General features: G+C 44.2%; 1 protein-coding gene across 2 annotated transcripts in view; it reads right to left on the bottom strand.

Moving 5' to 3' along the window:
* Positions 1-14,691, bottom strand: part of CFAP74 (cilia and flagella associated protein 74) — a 168,891-nt gene extending 154,200 nt beyond the window's left edge. Inside the window, exons 1-4 of one of the 2 annotated variants that reach the window (XM_066606837.1) lie at positions 14,596-14,691; positions 12,595-12,739; positions 10,764-10,857; positions 4,504-4,647 (exon numbers count right to left, since the gene is read on the bottom strand). In XM_066606837.1, coding sequence (XP_066462934.1) covers positions 4,504-4,647; positions 10,764-10,857; positions 12,595-12,718 — 362 coding nt within the window. In that variant the 5' untranslated portion in view covers positions 12,719-12,739; positions 14,596-14,691. Of the gene's footprint in view, positions 1-4,503; positions 4,648-10,763; positions 10,858-12,594; positions 12,740-14,489 lie in introns of both variants that reach the window. The other variant, XM_066606838.1, reaches the window with a different exon arrangement.
* Positions 14,692-19,117: the final 4,426 nt, after the last annotated feature.

Consider the following 19,117-nt stretch of genomic DNA (forward strand, 5'->3'; position numbering starts at 1 on the left):
GAAACGGGTTTGTTTTTTTTTTCAACCCCCCCCCCTCCGTTCGGCGCGAGACAACCCCGATGCAGGGGTTAAAAAAGAACACCGGAGAGCGCTTACCTTAATCCCCGCGCTCCGGTGACTTCTTACTTACCCGGTGAAGATGGCCGCGGGGATCTTCTTCCTCGGTGGACCGCAGGGCTTCTGTGCGGTCCATTGCCGATTCCAGCCTCCTGATTGGCTGGAATCGGCACGTGACGGGGCGGAGCTACACGGAGCCCCATTGAAGAAAGCAGAAGACCCGGACTGCGCAAGCGCGTCTAATTTGGCCATTAGACGGCGAAAATTAGACGGCAACCATGGAGACAAGGACGCCAGCAACGGAGCAGGTAAGTGAAAAACTTTTTATAACTTCTGTATGGCTCATAATTAATGCACAATGTACATTACAAAGTGCATTAATATGGCCATACAGAAGTGTATAGACCCACTTGCTGCCGCGGGACAACCCCTTTAAGTTCTCACTCACGATCTGAAGGTTGTGGGTTCAATCCTGGTAGCCAGCTCACTTAAAATGAGTACCCAGTTTGGTGGGGGGTACTAAATAAAAATTACCTGAAAGCGCTATTGTTGGCACTATACAAATAACAGTCCATATTCTATTATAGAATGGCACACACAACAGGCATCAGAAGCAGCACAGCACAGGAGATGTCGTCACCGTCATGTGATCAGGGGCACAGCATGTCACACACGGTCATCGTTAGTATTTTGATAAACACACTCAACACCCCTTCTAGGAAATTAATAAATGGGTACGTCCCATAACCCTCATGTTTAATTAAAATATATGAATTAGCAAAGATAATATTAGAGCCATGATATTTGTACTTACTTTCTAGTCTCGTTCATAGGGGGACACAGCTGAAGACCTTGGGTAAAGCTATTGCCACTAGGAGGCAGACACTAAGCAGAAAAAGTAGCTACAACCCCCCTGCAGGCACCATTCTAATTAGTTTGTATGCAAGCAGTAGGAGCATTCAAGTAGGAGACACAATAAACAGTCCTTCTGACAAAAACATTATTTAGGGCTAGAAAGCGTGAAAAAAACGCGGCATGCTCTAATTGCCGCGGAAAAACGTGTGGCTGGCTTCCATTGTGGGCAAAGGAAGCCGTCCGTCACGTGATACTTTATGTACCCTGTAACACGGAACTGAGGTGTTTTGCTTTAGCACCGTTGATCGGGTCCAGTGAGAAATTACTATCTTGGAATCCGCAAGACCACGTCTTGGGTCATTAGGAAACAAGAACAGAAAGTCTCACCGTTTGAGGAAGGTAGATCTGCAAAGCTCACACGAGACCCAATTTGTGAAGAACATGTTCTCAGATGAACTGTGGATGGACAATATGAAGGCAGAACAATGTCTTCATTGATGTGGAATGCCGACATCACGTTAAGCAGCAAGGAAGGCACAGGAAACAGGACCACTTTATCCTGATGAAAGACAGTGAACGGAGGCTTAGCCAACAAAGCTGCGAGTTCTGAGACCCATCGGATTGATGTGACCGCTACCAAGGTGGTCATCTTCCAGGTCAACAAACGAGCTGGAATGTCTCTTAACAGTTTAAATAATTGAGACTACAACACATCCATTCTGAAATTAAGGTCCCAAGGACGGATAGGTGGACGGTATGGAGGAGCGACCCTATGTAGAATAGTATGGATAGTGCAGATACCTGACCCTTTAAAGAACTAAGACTCACACCGTTATCCAGACCCTCCTGTAGGAATGATGGGAGATGGGATATAGAGAAATGCATAGCATGAAAATTGCCTTATTCACATCAGCAAAAGCAATTTTTCCAAACTTGATGATAAACTCAAAAAGGGGAGGGTTTCCTAGCCTCCATTATGGTTTGAATGACAGGTTCCGCAAATCCATGGGCTCTTATGATGATACTTAGAGAAGATCTTCTTGAAGGGGGATGTGCCACGGAGAGTCGATGAGCAGGTTGACTAGATCCGTGTACCATGCCCTACTGGCCCAATTAAGGATCATCGGAAGCTATATCTTCATCTTCAATGGAGGGGTAGATGTTCGGAAACCGGAATTCTGTCCATGAAACTACAAGAGAGTCCACTACTCGAGCTTGGGGGTCCTGAGACCTGGCCACAAAGACTGGAAGCTTGCGATTAATTCTGGACACCATGAGGTCGACGTCCAGATGACCCCACCTTCGACAAAGTTCCCAAAAGACTTTGGGATGTACTTCACATTCTCCTAGATTAACTGTCTCTCTGCTGAGGGTGTTGGCTATCCAGTTGTCTACTTCCAATTTGTCGACTGCTGATAGTGCTGTAAGATGATCTTCGACCCACGTCAAGATTTTCTCTGCTTCCTGCATGACCTTGGTGCTGCAAGTCCTGCCTTGATGATTTATATACACGACAGCCGTCACGTTGTTGTGTTTAAACTCGCACTGGTAGTCCTGTCAGCTGGAGTGCGAAGTGATGAAGGGACCAGAGAATGGCCCGAAGTTCTAACACATTTATCGATAGCTTGGTCTCTTTTTTAAACCAAATTCCTTGACCCAAGAGATTCTTCAGATTACCCTCAACCTCTCAGATGTGAACCTGGACAGTGTGTCTAGAGTGATGTGGAGGTTCTCCAGGTGGGTCGACAGGTTCATGATGTCATCGAAATAGGGAATGTCCACTATCACCATGTCTGTAGCATAAAGAATAGCCATCATTGAAACCAGAACCTTCGTGAAAACTTGGGGGGTCGTTGCTAACCTAAATGGAAGTACCCTGAACTGATAGTGATTCGACCAGATGGCAAAGCAGAAAAATCGCTAATGCACTGGGTAGATAGGTACCTGAAGGTAAGCATCGTCGACAGTCTTCAACTACCTCTTGGTTTCAGATAATATGGGGAGGTAGGACTCTCCCTGTTACCCCATCGAGGTGGACAAACAGAATAGAGTTAACTGTGCTGTTGTCTATCCTAACCTCAGAAGAAAATGAGGTACATCCAAGCATTAAAGGAGATGTCCCGCGCCGAAACGGGTTTTTTTTTTTTTAAACCCCCCCCCCCCCCGTTCGGCGCGAGACAACCCCGATGCAGGGGTTAAAAAAACAAACAGCACAGCGCTTACCTGAATCCCGGCGGTCCGGCGTCTTCATACTCACCTGCTGAAGATGGCCGCCGGGATCCTCTGGCTTCATGGACTGCAGGGCTTCTGTGCGGTCCATTGCCGATTCCAGCCTCCTGATTGGCTGGAATCGGCACGTGACGGGGCGGAGCTACACGGAGCTACACGGAGCCCCATAGAGAAGAGGAGAAGACCCGGACTGCGCAAGCGCGGCTAATTTGGCCATCGGAGGGCGAAAATTAGTCGGCACCATGGAGACGAGGACGCCAGCAACGGAGCAGGTAAGTATAAAACTTTTTATAACTTCTGTATGGCTCATAATTAATGCACAATGTATATTACAAAGTGCATTATTATGGCCATACAGAAGTGTATAGACCCACTTGCTGCCTCGGGACATCTCCTTTAACTCACCATCTATAGTGTCACCTTTTATAGTAGTGCACTCCCTTCCTGCTTGAAGGCAGGTGAGACAAGGGCGCACATTGCTGCAACTAAGGAATCCATGTCACAAATCACAGTGGTATGAAGTATCTATATTTTTTATAGGTTGAGGCCGTCACAGATATAGAGTTAAAAAGAATAAATTTTATTAGTAATTAATTTAAAAAGTCAAAGCCTACCAACTTACCTCTCCTAGGAGGTAAGTATCTATCCTGTATAGAGGTGAGCATTTTCTCCATTTTCCCTTCCCTACCTGGCTTCTACAATTATTGATGATCTATCCTAAGGATACATCATCAATAGTCTTTGCTTGGAAAATGCCTTTAATATAAAGCTGTAATGTTCTTCTTTTCCTCCACGTATGTATTACTAAATTATCAAGCTTGAGCAGTAGAACGCAATTCTCAAGACAACAGAAACCACTTGAACTTTCCCCCTTACCACATTGATGCTATTTCCAGACACCATTGATTTTTCCTTTATATTTGGTTAGCCGCTGGACACTATTTTTTTTACCTATCCTTCCTTTTTATACATTGCGCATGAAATGCATCCAATGAAACAGACGTGGCTGCTGGAACATACAGAAATGTCTTATACATGAGTTCTGTTTATGTGTAGGGTCTAAGGTTATAACAGTATCACTGGGGGTGGACAGGTGAGGTCGGCCTTACTACGCTTGGCTGCTGCCTTATTTGTAATTGCCTTACCTGGCCTGCTTATTACAAAGTCTTTAAATGTGAAATTACTTATGTAGGCGCAGCTGTCAGTCTTTATAATGAGGCCGGAAGTTCAGCGCAGATAACTGTAGGTATTCCCAAGAAATTTCCACAGAGTCTTATCAGTTGCATTATAAAAGCGCGCAGAATCTAGTTACTGCATCCAGACAAAACTCCTGGCTGTTGTAAAGCGTACGAGAAAACAAACCTGACTTTCTGAATCATTAATTCCTTCTCCTGTTGAAAACTGTTCAGCTGGTTTAGTTTTTTACGCAGTCTGAAGACCCGAACCTTATCGACATGTCTTGTATCTTTCATCATCTCCTGCTGATTGGTATACTGTTCGCAGGACCTAGATGTGAGAAAATCACAGATGCAGAAATATATTGGATTACTGTAAAAGGAACCTGTCAGCTCACATGTTTTCATCTTAATAAATAACTACCCGATGCTTTGGGTTCTGCTCACATCTGCGTCCGAGGCTCGGTTAGGCGCCTCCATTGCAGAATTCTTCCCATTTGCAGCTTTGCTTTTTTTCCAGTAAAACAATCAACACCGAGATGGAACCCAACAGATATCATTGTAAGTCAACTGGGTCCATAGGGAGCTGTTAGTGTTCGTCAGGTGCCATTGGTACCCATCGTGTGACAGATTCATCACAGCCTAAATCTAGTTTTTCTGCTACTATGATGGAGTAAAAAAACGGAAATCGCAACACACATGTGGACTTGGCCCAATAATGGTGTTTATGTGTCTATAAAATGTTGAAATGGGTTCTGCCATTACGACTACAATACAGGCTATTTAAAAGCAGCTCTTTATGCCCATCCAGCTTCCTCTCTAGGGTCCTACTAGACAGTTCAGATAGGAAAATAACTCAGAATAGTTGAAATCTCATTTCAAAGCCCTGTGAGAAGGTGTGTTTGTGAGGGAACGGGAGATTAGGATTGCTGCCTGTCTATATTGAGTTAGACCTTTACTTCTCCGACAAAATAAATACACAGTTTGTGATGAGATGTGCCCCTACATGCTCTGATATTGTCCCATCAGTGCTGACAGTGACAAACTGTGGGGGCATATCCTTGACAAGTAGAATGGTAACGTACAGTAGTCAATTTAGTGACACATTTTTAGGAGGCATGGTAGAGAAATAACACAATGAGAGTTCTACGAAATGGAGCTCCAGAATTGTTGTTTGATGAAGAATGCAAGTATTTAAGAAAAGAGAAGAACTGAAAAGACCTCCACAAAATGCACCTGTCACAAAAAATAGGCACTTTTTTATGGGTCGATAAAAAATGTCCATAGATGTTGTTGGATCACATTTCCGGGGGGCTTAAAGGGGTTGTCCAGGACTGTTTGGGTTTTTTTCTATGAATTACCTATGCTCGGTAATTCATAGAAAGAGTTGATTGGCTAGGGGTCCGCCTCTTCGGGTTTCCCACTGATCAGTTGATTACCTGCGCCGATGTCAATGTGGTCTGCACAGAAACCAGATTGTGCTGCTGAAGAGCAGTGGTCTGAGTTGGCATTGAAGGCACAACTCCCACTCAACAGAATGGGAGTCGTGCCTACAGTACCAAACCAGGCAACTCCAATGTTGTCAGCAGTATCTGCTTCCAGCACTGAGCACATTGACAGCCGTGCTGGTATTCAGTTGAACTGTGGAGATCCCAAGCGGCAGACCTCTGTCAATCATCTATTGCTGACCTTTCCTGAGGACAGGTCATCAATAGAAAAATATCCAAAAAGTTCCGGACAACGCCATTAAAATGACTTGCAATTTCAGTTAACTATTCAGAAGAAGCTGCTGTGTGTGTACATGAGGAATAACACTGTTTCTGGTTGTTACGTGACTTATATATGGCATTTTTCACAAGTTTTCCCCTGCAGGCTGTATATCTGATTCTCAGTTCTTTCTCAGCTGGTGGGAGGAAACTGCTGTTATAATTTCTTCTATACAATGCACATAGAGAAAAAAGCAGATTCTGCTTCCTTACTTCTGTATCACACACAGAGACATAACAGCATCATGGAGGGCAGTGTACAGCAAGACTGAGCAGTGTTGATGTGATTTCATGGGCTGTTACTATACGCATCTAAGTGAGTATCTTTGCTCTCTCTTTCTTTCTCCCCCTTTTCTCAATAAATACATCTATGGGCAGCATGAGTCATCAACCTCATCCACTTCCTGTTCATCATCTTGTTACCTCCGTTACTAGAGATGGACTTCATTGACAACAGGCTATGAACAGCAAATTAGGAGAAATGGAGACCCCTTATAGCCTGTACTTTACAGGGATTTTTAAAGGTAAATAAAACTATTTGCACTTTATCTAGTTATCATATCACGTAAGCACAAGTTTGTTGAAAAGTTAGTAACCATTTAACACTGCTATATCCAAATAACAGAATCTGTCAACTAGGTGGGAAGTAAAGGATTCTCTGCCCGATATTAGTGCAGTATGTCTTCACTGGAAGTATGGGTTGGCTGGGCTAACTTACAGGTAACGCCCAGGTTACGCTCAGTTTCACACCCTGGTGTAGACATACTACAATACCGCTAGCTCGCTCACAGAGCGGCCAGCAGGGTGGCGGGGAGGCTGCAGGAGATTTCTCTCCCCGCTCCTTACCCCTTCCTGCCCCTCTCCATTCACTTTAGCAGCAACCGTTCAGTACTGTAAGGCTGCTGTTTACACTGAACGATCATACTGAACGGCCACTGCTAAAGCGAGTGGAGAGGGGCGGGGCGAGAGTGATTAGAGAAATCTCCAATAGCCACCCCCGGCCCCCTGTTGAGCAAACCAGCAATACTTGCTACTGTGCAGCAGCATGGGAGTGAGTACACACAGGGACCAGTGTCGAGCATTGTTTGCCCGAAATTCGTTCAGTGTGAATGGCCCTTTAGTGTCAGCTTTTGTCAGCTTTGGGCTTGACCTGAGCATCTACCTGTAGGTAAGCCCGCCAACCCATACTTCTGGTGAAGACATACTGCACTAATACCTCTCTGCTCATCACACTGTTGTCAGATAACCAGAAATGGCAAAAGAGCTCACTGCAGTACTAACTGACCAAGAAAAATGTAATAGGTAAATATATTTTCACATAGCAGTGCCTTCTTAGTGGATTCAGTGAATGAGGTAAAACAGTATGTAGCCCTACCAATAATACTGTGTAGTGTGAACCCTCAGTGCCCATTGCTTTAACCCATTAAGGATCAGGCACAGTAAATTTACGGCACCTGGTCCTGGGTTTAAAGCACCGCCAATAATAAAATTATGGCGGCGCTTTAAGCGTCTTGCTCTGCAATCAATTAGAGGCAGGACGGGTTGTCCGCTGTTAGTAACAGCTGATAACCCGAAGGAGTTTTTAACCCTTCCTGCCTTTTCCTTCCCTCGAGTACACAGCGCTCAAAGAGCACTGTGTACTAGAAAGTGAAAGTACAGTGTAACTTTCACTCCCTGAGCCCGGGACTGGGTCATGTGACAGACGGGGTTCCCTGCTACAGCAGAGCTTAAGGGTCATACCAGACCCTGGCCAGCTTTGCCAGTGACTAATGTCACTACAAGGGGTTGCTTTCCCCCGTAAATGGGGCTTCTATGGATGCCCCAGCTACAGTGGGAAAGTGTCAAATTAAAAAAAAAATAAAAAAATGAATGTCCCCCAGAGGTCTTATATGACGCCATGGGGAACATAGATAGTAAAAAAAAACATAATTACATACACAAGCAGAACAATATTACAGTATAAAACAACAATATATACATAAGAAAGAAAATAACACAAAGCCGACGCCAACAAAAACCGTTGCCGTATGTGCCCTGTAAAACAAAACCTTACATATTATACATCAAATCGGCCAAAACAAATAGAGAAACCCGTTCCCATACTTTATTTTAGCATAAATATACTAAATTTTAAAAAAAAAACTATAAATGTTAAAAAAACCTTTTCTAGCATTTTACCCCCAATAAAACTAAAAAACGGAAAAAAAAGTCAGTAAAAAAGATTTTCAAAAAATCGCCCTATATGTCATGAAAAAAAACTGCAGTAAAAATAATTTTGGTAGCTAAAGGAAACAAAATACGGCAGTAAAACCGCCACATGGGTAAAATCCCTAAAAAGTGTCTGGTCCTTAACCCCTTAATGATGCGGCCATTTTTCGTTTTCCATTTTCGTTTTTCCTCCCCCCTTTAAAAAAATCGTGACTCCTTTATTTATCCATTGACATCGCTGTATGAGGGCTTGTTTTTTGCGGGACGAGTTGTATTTTTCAATGGTGCTATTTAAAGTACCATATAATGTACTGAAAAACTTTAAAAAAATTCTAACTGGAGTAAAATGAAAAACAAAAAACGACATTTCGCCATCTTTTAGTGCGTTTTGCTTTTACGGCGCACAAACGGCAACAAAAACGACATGATAACTTTATTCTATGGGTCGGTACGATTACTACGATACCAAACTTGTATGGTTTTTTTTTTTTTTTTTACTATACTCCTCTTTTTTTTTTTCAAAGACATAACATTTTTTTCAATTATTTTCTGCCATCATTTTGTGCGTGCAATAACTTTTTTATTTTTCCGTCGACGTAGTTGAGCAAGGTCTCATTTTTTGCGGGATGTCCTGTAGTTTCTGATAGTACCATTTTGGAATACATACGACCTTTTGATCGCTTTTTATTGCGTTTTTTCTGGGAGACAGGGTAACTAAAAAAGTGCATTTCTGACGTTCTTTATTTTATTTTCGGACGACGTTCACCGGGCAGGAAAAATAACGCGCTACTTTGATAGTTCGGACTTTTACGGACGCGGCGATACCAAATACATATTTTTGATTTATTATTTCGATTTTTTAATAATAGATATGGCAAAAGAGGGGGTGATTTAAACTTTTACAACTTTTTTTTTTTTTTCAATTAAAAAAAACTTTATTGATTTTTTTTTTTACATTACTTTGAAGTCCCCCTGGGGGACTTTAAGATGCGATGCTTTGATCGCTCCTGCAGTATGACGTAATGCCATAGCATTACGTCTTACTGCTTTTTGACAGGCAGTCTATCAAGCCACCCTGTGTGGATGGCTTGATAGGCAGTCTGTTAAGGCAGCCCTGGGGCCTTTCATTAGGCCCCCGGCTGCCATGACACCTGCACGGCTCCCCCGATCTCACCGCGGGGGGGCCGCACGGGACCCGAACGTTCGGGGGATTTAAATGTCGCTGTCAGAATTGACAGCGGCATTTAAATGGTTAATAGCCGTGATCGGCCGCGCGGCTGTATGAAGAGAGGTTGCATCGCAACCTCTTTTCATACATACCCCGCGGCCACAGGACGTACCGGTGCGGCCACAGGACGTACCGGTACATCCTTGGTCGTGAAGGGGTTAAGGTACAAAACAGCTTGGTCCTTAAGGGGTTAAAGGGGTTTTCCAGGCATTTACTAACAATGACCTATTCTCAGAATAGGCCATTAATAGTTGACCTGCGGGAGTCACTTGGGATCCCCACCAATCATCATATCTTCAGGCCCACTGTCTATGCAGCCAACCCATGTCTGCATTGGGGTTGGATGCAGAAGTGTAATAGAAGGCTCTGCTCCTATTGAAACCAATGGGAGCAAAGACTTCTACTACACTTCTGGCTCCAACCCCAATGCAGTCAGCTGCACAGGCAGCAGGATCAGATGATCAGTGGAGAACCTATGTGGCGGATGAACTATAGATGCTGAGGATAGGTCCTCAATAGTAAATGCCTGGAAAAACCCTTTAATCTTTTATAAATACATTCATGTCCATAAAGAATTTACATTTGAGTCATTGATGCACTTTACAAAAGTGATAGAAGAAGCGACACAATGAGAATGAGAAAGTGAATAGAACTTCTATTCTGTAAGCCACAATAAGATATACTCAGCTGATTACTCTTATGCAGATCCATAAAATCTACAATATATGGTTATATATGCACTAGTACTAAGACTGAACTTGTGATTGGTTGCTAGAGTTTACAAAACATTTTTCTTGGAGGACCAATTTAAATAGGATAGTTTTATGCAGGTTTGCTGTGTTTATAACACATGATGTCTTAACAGTGGGCTCATTATTTCCATGTTTCTCCTCCGTATACGCCATTTATTGAGCTATTCCACCGCTCTGCCAGCTCTAAATCTCCTTTAGTATTGCTGTCACTGTCATGACGGTTCAGCAAAAACTGCTCATTTAGTAATCACACTAGCAAATAAATAAATAAACAGGCATAGCTGCGCTCAGAACAATCCTCTGAGAAGATTCAACCTATTTCACCGGAGTTTAATGCTCCGACGACTGCATAAAAATAGCATAAAGCAAGCATCGAATGGTTATTGTTTGCTATCTACTTTCCTGTGTGCATCATAAAAACCTATGGTAAAATCACAGCAATCACAGTGCGGTCCCCAGATACACGACAAGACGCAGGCCGGGCCGGCCGTACCAGTTAGATTCAGAGTCGAAGCTGTCACTTATTTCATCAGCAGGATCTTCAATTTGATTTTTTTCTGTTGTGTCTCCAAAAGTAAATTCATCACCTTCAAGGAGAAAAGAAGCAACAGACTGCATGAATAAACACATAATTATATGCTGGGAAAGTACGGCTGAAGAAAATGGAAAGTAAACATCTAATACAATGCATATTTATAGAATGTCTGCTAACGGCGGTGTCAGAAGGATGTCAACGTCTAGCCCCATGGCTAAAGGACCTTTATTGTTCTGCATGTCATATAAATGTCGGGCCGCATAAGACAAATGTCAGCAGAACTCTTATTTGACCAACAGATCTCGTCACCAACAACAACCCAATAAGCATGCATGATTATTCCCATAGGGAGATGGAGATAAGCCGCTATCGGATGCCTCTGGCTGGGCCACTCTCAATGTCTACCATCAAAACCAGATAGAGACCTAATACTAGAAGGTGGATACATTGTGTACAGTTTAAGTAATCCTTTTTGAGTTAAGCAAAACACAAATGTCTCAAGTACGGACAGTACGCAACAATGTATTCATGTAGGTAAGAGCTACTAGTCTAGAATCCAGGTTGGCTCACTGAGGATGTTAGCAGTGATTAGGGCCGCCTCCAGACGTCCGGATCAGATCCGGCTGCGAGAATTCTCGCAGCCGGACCCTACCCGAGCGTCTGCAGAGAGCAGCGTGTCACTCACCTGCTCCTGCGGCCCCGGCTCTTTCATGTGCCGGCGCATGCGCAGAGCGGAGCCGGCGGCCGGGGAGTGACGTTTCTGTGTGTGGCTCGCAGAGCCCCGCACAGAAATAGAGCATGCCGCGATTTGTTGCCGTGCGATATTCCGTGTGGCCAAATCGCAGCTGTCTGCATAGGATTGCATTTCGTAACGCGATCCTATGGCAGCTTCCACGGGCGGAAATTCCGCGGGAAATCCCGCCGTGGAATTTCAGCCCGTCTGCAGACGGCCTAAGGCCCCTGCACACAGGCGGAAATTCTGCGGCGGGATTTCCCACATAATTTCCGCCCGTGCCCACCTGCATAGGATTGCATTAAATAGCGCAATCCTAGGCAGACGGCCGTGATTTGTGCGCGTAATAACACGCGCGGAAAACAAATCGCGGCTTCTTCTTTTTCTGCGCGAGGCCTGCAGAGGCCTGCACAGAAATGTTAGTGGTGACGGGCTGGCTCCTGGGAGGCAGCTGGCACACAGCGCAGAGACGAGACGCTGGGAGCAGGTAAGCCATAGGGCTGGAATCCTCGCAGCGGGATCCGACCCGGCCGTCTGCAGGCGGCCTAAAGGGAATGCCCAAACTATACAGTCCTCTTTTTTAAAAAATCAATTCTTCCCCACTACCGCTGCTGAATGCCATGGTTCCGCCTGTAATACATGGACATACGAAGTATACTAGACCCAGAGTTGCTCTTTGATGCAGATTCCACTCTAAAAACTAGAAGGACGTTGCGAGCGGATAGACCCACAACTCGGGCATTAACATGGGCTTTGTTGCTGATCAAGTAGAGTTAGTGTGACTACCCACTACAGTTCTTTTTCACTGCGAAATTCGCAGCGTTTTTTTTCTCCAGGGGTCTATGGGACTTGTTAATGTTAAAATCGCATTGCGCAAAATCACGATCTCACGGTAAATTGTGATTTTGCCGCAATGCGCTTTTAACATTATTAAGCCCCATAGACACCTGGGAAAAAAAATGTTGCAAATTTGCAAACGCTAGTGGGTAGTCACCCTTATAAAGGCCGAATAATATTTTTTAAAACGTATCCCCAGCTCTGAACATGATACTTCACCTTTAATGTTCTCCTCTTGAGTCCAGAGGTAATCTGGGAGGTTTTCCTCTTCTGAAAAGGACACCATTTCTGCTTCATCTTGTTCACCTTCAGAGACAACTAAATCGTCCATATCTAAAGACATATTTCTTAAAGGGATGTTGACCTGCGTAAAGAGAAATAATCAAAGAAGCAAACTATGAATCCTAGTTCCTATAAAACATGACCATCCTTCGCTTTATCAACCAGTTCTATCTAGTTGGGCATCGTGCGCTGATCCCTGCTGTAAGGATCCCTAATACATCACCAATAGAAGTCTATGGGTCCTTACTGTGCCATAATGCAAAGATGTTCCCATATAGCATTGCTTCTAAGGTAGAACAGCGTGCCTCATGGTGGGATCATCTGTTTTCAAAATTGTAGTTATGTCTGATATTTAGGAAAGCTGTGAAAAAAGGTCCCTCGCAGCGTTAAAGGGGTTTTTCAGTTACTTTTTAAAAACTGAACGGCTTGCGTAGCTATCAGAAAATAACAAATACAGCAGTACTCACCCGTCCTCAGCCCTGGCGATCCAGCGCTGATCCCTTGCCCTGGTCTCTGATGACAGCAGAAGTCAAGTCAGAGGCGCCATGATGTCAGGAGTTCTGAACTGTGATACTGCAGCCTTCATCTCCGCGGCAACTCCCTTAATCTCCGCAGTGTTAAACTCCATTCACCTCCCTTTGCCGGTCGGCTAGCATAATCTCCCATAGGAGTCAATGGAGCCGCCAGCGTTGTGCCGCCAAAGGATAGGACAAGTCTTATCTTTTTATGAAGAGAAATCTCGGAATCCAAAACAGAGTCAAAACCCGCAACATTAATGTAGATTTTGAGTCAAAATCAGCTGCATAGCCGCGGCTGATTTCAGAGAGCACAGCGCTGCAAAAACGCAACACAAATTATGCAGCTAAAACATCCAGTGTGAAGGAGCCCTAAACCTAACTACATGGGCGAGCGCAATATGCGACCGTGAATCCCGCCCCGATATCGCGCTTCCATCGCTGTCATAGCATTACATCATACTGCAGCAGCAATCAAAGCATCGCAAATTGTTGTCCCCTGTGGGGACTAAAAAAAAAGTATAAATAAGAACAATAAAGTTTTACTAATTATTAAAAAAAAAAAATTCATAAAAAAGTATTAAAAAAAACTTTTGACATCTTCATGATAAATACACATTCGGTATCGCTGCGTCCGTAAAAGTCAGATCTATCAAAATAATGCATTACTTACCTCACACAATGAACGTCGTCCGAAAAAAAATAAATAAACAACGCCAGAAATGCACTTTTTTTTGGTCACCCAGTCTCCAAGAAAAAATGCAATAAAAAGCGATCAAAAAAATGTACGAATGCCAAAATGGTACCAACACAAACTACAGGACAACTCTCAAAAAATGAGCCCTCGCTCAAGTACGTCGACGGAAAAATAAAAAAGCTATTGCGCGAATAAGATGGCGGTGGAAAATAATTTTAAAAAATTAAATAGATTTGAAAAAAAATAAAAGTAGTATAGCAAAAAAAAAAAAACTATACAAGTTTGGTATCGCAGTGATCGCACCGACCCATAGAATAAAGTTATCATGTCATTTTTGTTGCAGTTTGTGCGCCGTAGAAACAAGACACACCGAAATGTGGCGGAATTCGGGGGGGTGAGGGGTCATTTTATTCCACTTGGAATTTTTTAAAAGTTTTTCAGTACATTATATGATACATTAAATAGTACAATTGAAAAATACAACTCGTCACGCAAAAAACAAGCCCTCATACAGCGACGTCGATAGATAAATAGAGGAGTTACGTTTAAAAGGGAGAGGAAAAAATGAAAATTCTAAAAAAAAAGGGTCATCATGTCCTTAAGGGGTTAAAGAAACTTACAGCAACATTACTGGAGCCTATTCACAGGTTGGCTATAAACCTATGCAGCACGTGTAGATCAGTCATCCCGGCCCCGGTAATTACACGGGACCCCGCAGTGAAGTACCTGGAAATAAGACGTCCTAAAAGTATCTTATAAAGTTCCTATTTCTTCCTCCGCCACCGGTAGCTTCACGGGAGAGAAGCACAGCACGCGTCACCATGACGACGGAACGTACCATAATGTGCAGGGGGAGAGACTACTATCGTTCAGCCTAAACAAAACTGTTTGTGCTCGCATTCCTTACAGTTTATGTACTCTAGCCTCCTATAATATTTGAGGCTCGTTATTTATTCCTTCAGACAATCAATTTAGTCCAAACTCCGCTGTTTGTTGTAGGGCAGCATTTTGGTACATTCCAAAATGAGGTTATGGCCTCCTACACTCCCCACCACATATATGACAGGGAAATGGAGGGTGCTGTGTTTAATTCCTGGAAAATCAATTAATTCTATTATTACTACTACTACTAATAATATCTCGGTGAAGGGCTCATTCACACGACCGTAAAACGCTGTGGGAGTCACGCAACGGTTTACCGGTCGGTGTGACGCCAGCAGAGACCGCGTATGGCAGCGAATATACTGCACATGACCGCGTATCTCATGCACACGGACATGCGCAGCATGACATTTTCTTTTTTTAAATTCCCTGCTATGTAGCTGGGTTGCGTATGTATCGCCGCCTATACGCAATGTATTGCATATGGATAGCGTTGCACACGCTGCCCATACGAATGTATAGGGTTCACGCTGCGCGGTACGCGGAGAAATAGAGTGCGCTGCGATCTTTTTCTCGCGTGTATCAACACGCTAATGTGAATGGATCAGTGAAAGTCCGTTTACTTTCATTGACTCCATTCACCGCATGTCACGCAGTTGTGCAACGCACTCGTAATACGCGCCAAAATCACAGGAGTGTGAAAGAGCTTGAAGGCTGAGTGGCACATATAAACCGCAGCTTCCATCAGGCCGCTTTGTAGGGTCTTGATTTTTTACTGTATTTGTTTTGCTTTGGAAAAAGCGCAGCCTCCATGTTGGGCCGCATGCACACGTACGTGTAAAACGTTGTGCCTGAGGCTCTCGGATGGGTCGGTACACGGATATCCTGTCCGCCGGCTGTCCGATATGTGGTGCCCCGCACGTTGACATGTACTATTTTCATCCGAAAATCGGTCAAAAATAGGACAAGCTGCCATTTTTTTTACTCTTTTGATTGTTCGTTCATGTTAGAAAGGAATCCGTGTGCATGTAGCCTTAGGCCGGGTTCACCTGACCGCATGATGCTTGGAGCTGTGTTTCACCGCATTTACGATCGCGTATGCCTGCGCATGACAGCGTATCTCATGCACATGGCTTCCTGGTTTCTGATTTTTCATCCCAACTTTTAAGTCATGTTTCCTGGCAACATGCGTAAAAAATGGCGTACATACGCAATTCAAATTGAAACATTCTACGTTCTTTTTAGGTGCGATATTGTATGCAATGAATATACGCAAGTTTGAATCAACCAATGTTAGGTCCAATGTCCACGGGTGGATCGGATTTGCAGAATCCGCGTGGGTCACCCACGAGGAAGATCTGCAAATCAAGCCGCCCATAGGGAAGATTGGGCGTCCACACATGAATTAAAGCATGCGGATTTGTTTTGTGGACCTTTGGTCCGGAAAGCAAATTGCAGCATGCTCCATTTCAGTGTGGTTCCCACATGGACGACTTCCATTGAAGTCAATGGAAGCCGCCAAATCTGCAGCCTGTCCGAAATTGAATTACGGATGGGCCGTGGATTCCGCGGGAAAGCAGGAGTTAAGAAAAAATCTCACTGCGCATGTGCGGCACGTAGCAGCCGTCGCTTACATGCACATCTGCAGTGTAATAAATAGAAGACTGGACAGGTACGCAGAAGACCTGGATGGGTAAGTAGAGTCCTCGGCCGCAGGCTCCCGAATGCGGAATCCAATCCGCCCGTGGACATTGGGCCTACATCAATGTAGTTTCATTGAGTCCATTCACCACGTATTATGCGCGCGTACATTTTTATGCGTAATACGCAATTAAATTATGCTTGTGTGAGCCCGGCCTTATTCGCATTGCCAACTGACATTTGAAAAAGTTGCTGTGGTTTTATTGATCCAGTTAAAGAATATAGCATTTTTGTAGGATTTTAATAACATCATGGGGGTGTTCCATAAGGCCGCGTTCACACTAGGGTTTTTTTCGACTGATCCAGCTTTATTAAAAACGGAAATGAAATGGTAAGCATCTGTAAAGCTTTCCACTTACATCTGGCTTCAGCACTCAACGCCTTAGGCCGCTTTTACACAGGCGACAAAATCGCACGATTTTCTCGCGATGCGTCAGTGCTACAAATCGGACATATGTGAAGCCCAAGGAGTCCATCACATTAGCGATGTTTTGTAGGCTGCTACATTGCGAGAAAATTTTTTTTGCTGAATATTACCGCAATTTGTAGCCCATGTTTCCCTATGAAGCCTTCCTTTGTGTTGCATCGCATCGCATGAAAACGCATTTTTTCGTGCAGTGCGATGCAACTTTTACAGTAGAAAGTCCTAGTCTTTGTCCCTAAATAAAACCCTAGCTGCATTAAAAAAAACAATACATTACCTAACAGGCGCTGTCTGCTCCGCTGCACTTCTCCTTCTGAAGCTCCAGTACACTTGTTTGTAGTCTTCAGCCAGTGATTCCTGCTCAGGGGTTCAGGAATCCCACCTCCAGTAAGCGCTGCTCTGATTGGTCCTCGCATTGAATGGCTGCGATTGGTTCATCAAGAGCTGCAGTGATTGGCTGAGCTGCTAAGATCAATCAGAGCCAGCGCTTACTGGAGGCAAGGATTTTTGAACCCCCTGACCTAGAAACACTGGCTGAAGACTACAAACACGTGCCGCCGAACTGCCGGAGGAGAAGTGCGGTGGAGCGGACAGCGCCTGTTAGGTGATGTATTGTTTTTTGCTTTTTTTTAAATGCAGCCAAGGCTTATTTACGGAGTAAGGGCGCCCACCCACTGGCGTTTTTTTTTCCCAGCGAAATTCGCAGCATTTTTTTTCTACAGGGCTCTATGGGACTTGTAATGTTAAAATCGCGATCGCGCAAAATCACAATTTACCGCGAAATCGCGATTTTGCGCGATCGCGATTTTAACATTACAAGTCCTATAGACCCCTGCAGAAAAAAAATGCTGCGAATTTCGCAGGGAAAAAAAAACGCCAGTGGGTGGGCGCCCTTAGGCTAATATTTTAAACCCACCCCCTCCCGAAAATCCTGGCAAAAGAGCAGTACAAAGTCTCGCGACTTTGTAGCGGCACAAAATCGCAATATCGTCGCAAGAAAACGCAGCGCTATCGCACAAATATTTCTACGATTTTCTCACGGTGTTATCGCTGTCACCCGTGTGAAAGAGGCCTTAATGCTCATTCAGGTTCAGAGTTTGTATGGAGGGGAATCGGGGGCTGATCCTGCTCCATACAATGCGGGTGACGGCTGTTTGGTTGCCATGGCAGCCGGGGGCCTTCTGAAAGCCCTTAGGGATGCCATTGCAACTTGCCTATCAAGCATTGCCTGTCGCGTGTTTTGATAGATTGCTGGCCAGATTGCAGTATGATGTTGCTGCATCCGAGGAGCAGGTCCACAGCCGAGGAGACGGTGGGGTAGAGAAAGGCCTTGTCACGGGGGGGCTCTACCATCTCCTCCCTAAGGGTAGCTCAGGACCCAACCATGTTACTGTTGGGGACTATCACAGGGATAGTAACCGGAGGTTATCTGTAGTCCAATTGTCTCTCGTAACACCACCGTTCCTTCTTCGGGGATGGATCTGGCATATGGATATAATAGTCCACCACCAGAAGAGTGTATTTTTGAACAAAACCAGGAACGGTCGATCTTGTCCATTTGCTTAAACGTTTCAACAAAGTCAGTAATAGTTGCAGAACAGTTGCTAAACTGTTGCAGAAATCCCAGTTTACATAAATTACATGTCGGTGGAGCCAGTGGCGTAACTTGAAGCTCCTGGGCCCCAATGCAAAACCTGGAACGGGGCCCCCAACTATAATGCTTTATTCATAGTACTGGGCTTCCTATATGAAGAACAGAGGCCTTATGGGCCCCCTAAGGCTCCTGGGCCTGGGTGCAACCGCATCCCCTGCATCCTCTACAGTTACGCCCCTGGGTGGAGCTCACGGGGTATTTGTACAAACCACAGTCCAAGTTAGAACATTCTGGAGGGGACCCCATTAACTCTGGGCCACTGCAATGTAATACTATGGTATTACATCATACTGCAAGAGCGATCAAACTATTGCAAGTTCTTTTTAACTATGGGGACCTTAAAAAATGGAAAAATTAGTTTTAAAAAGATTTATTTATCTTATATATAAAACGCAAAATCTGTTTTTGTCATATGCAAGTCCACAGTTCTGGTCTGATTTTGCATGAGCGTTCTTTAGCACCAGGCAACAAATACTGGCTTAACTAAAAATCGAAAACTTACCGATTTCCCTTGTAATTTTTGTTGCCACTAGCAACCAATTACAGCTTAGCTTTCATTTCTTATACAGCTGAGGTAAACTTAAAGC

Source organism: Eleutherodactylus coqui, chromosome 6 (assembly GCF_035609145.1).
Source record: "Eleutherodactylus coqui strain aEleCoq1 chromosome 6, aEleCoq1.hap1, whole genome shotgun sequence".
NCBI lineage: Eukaryota > Metazoa > Chordata > Amphibia > Anura > Eleutherodactylidae > Eleutherodactylus > Eleutherodactylus coqui.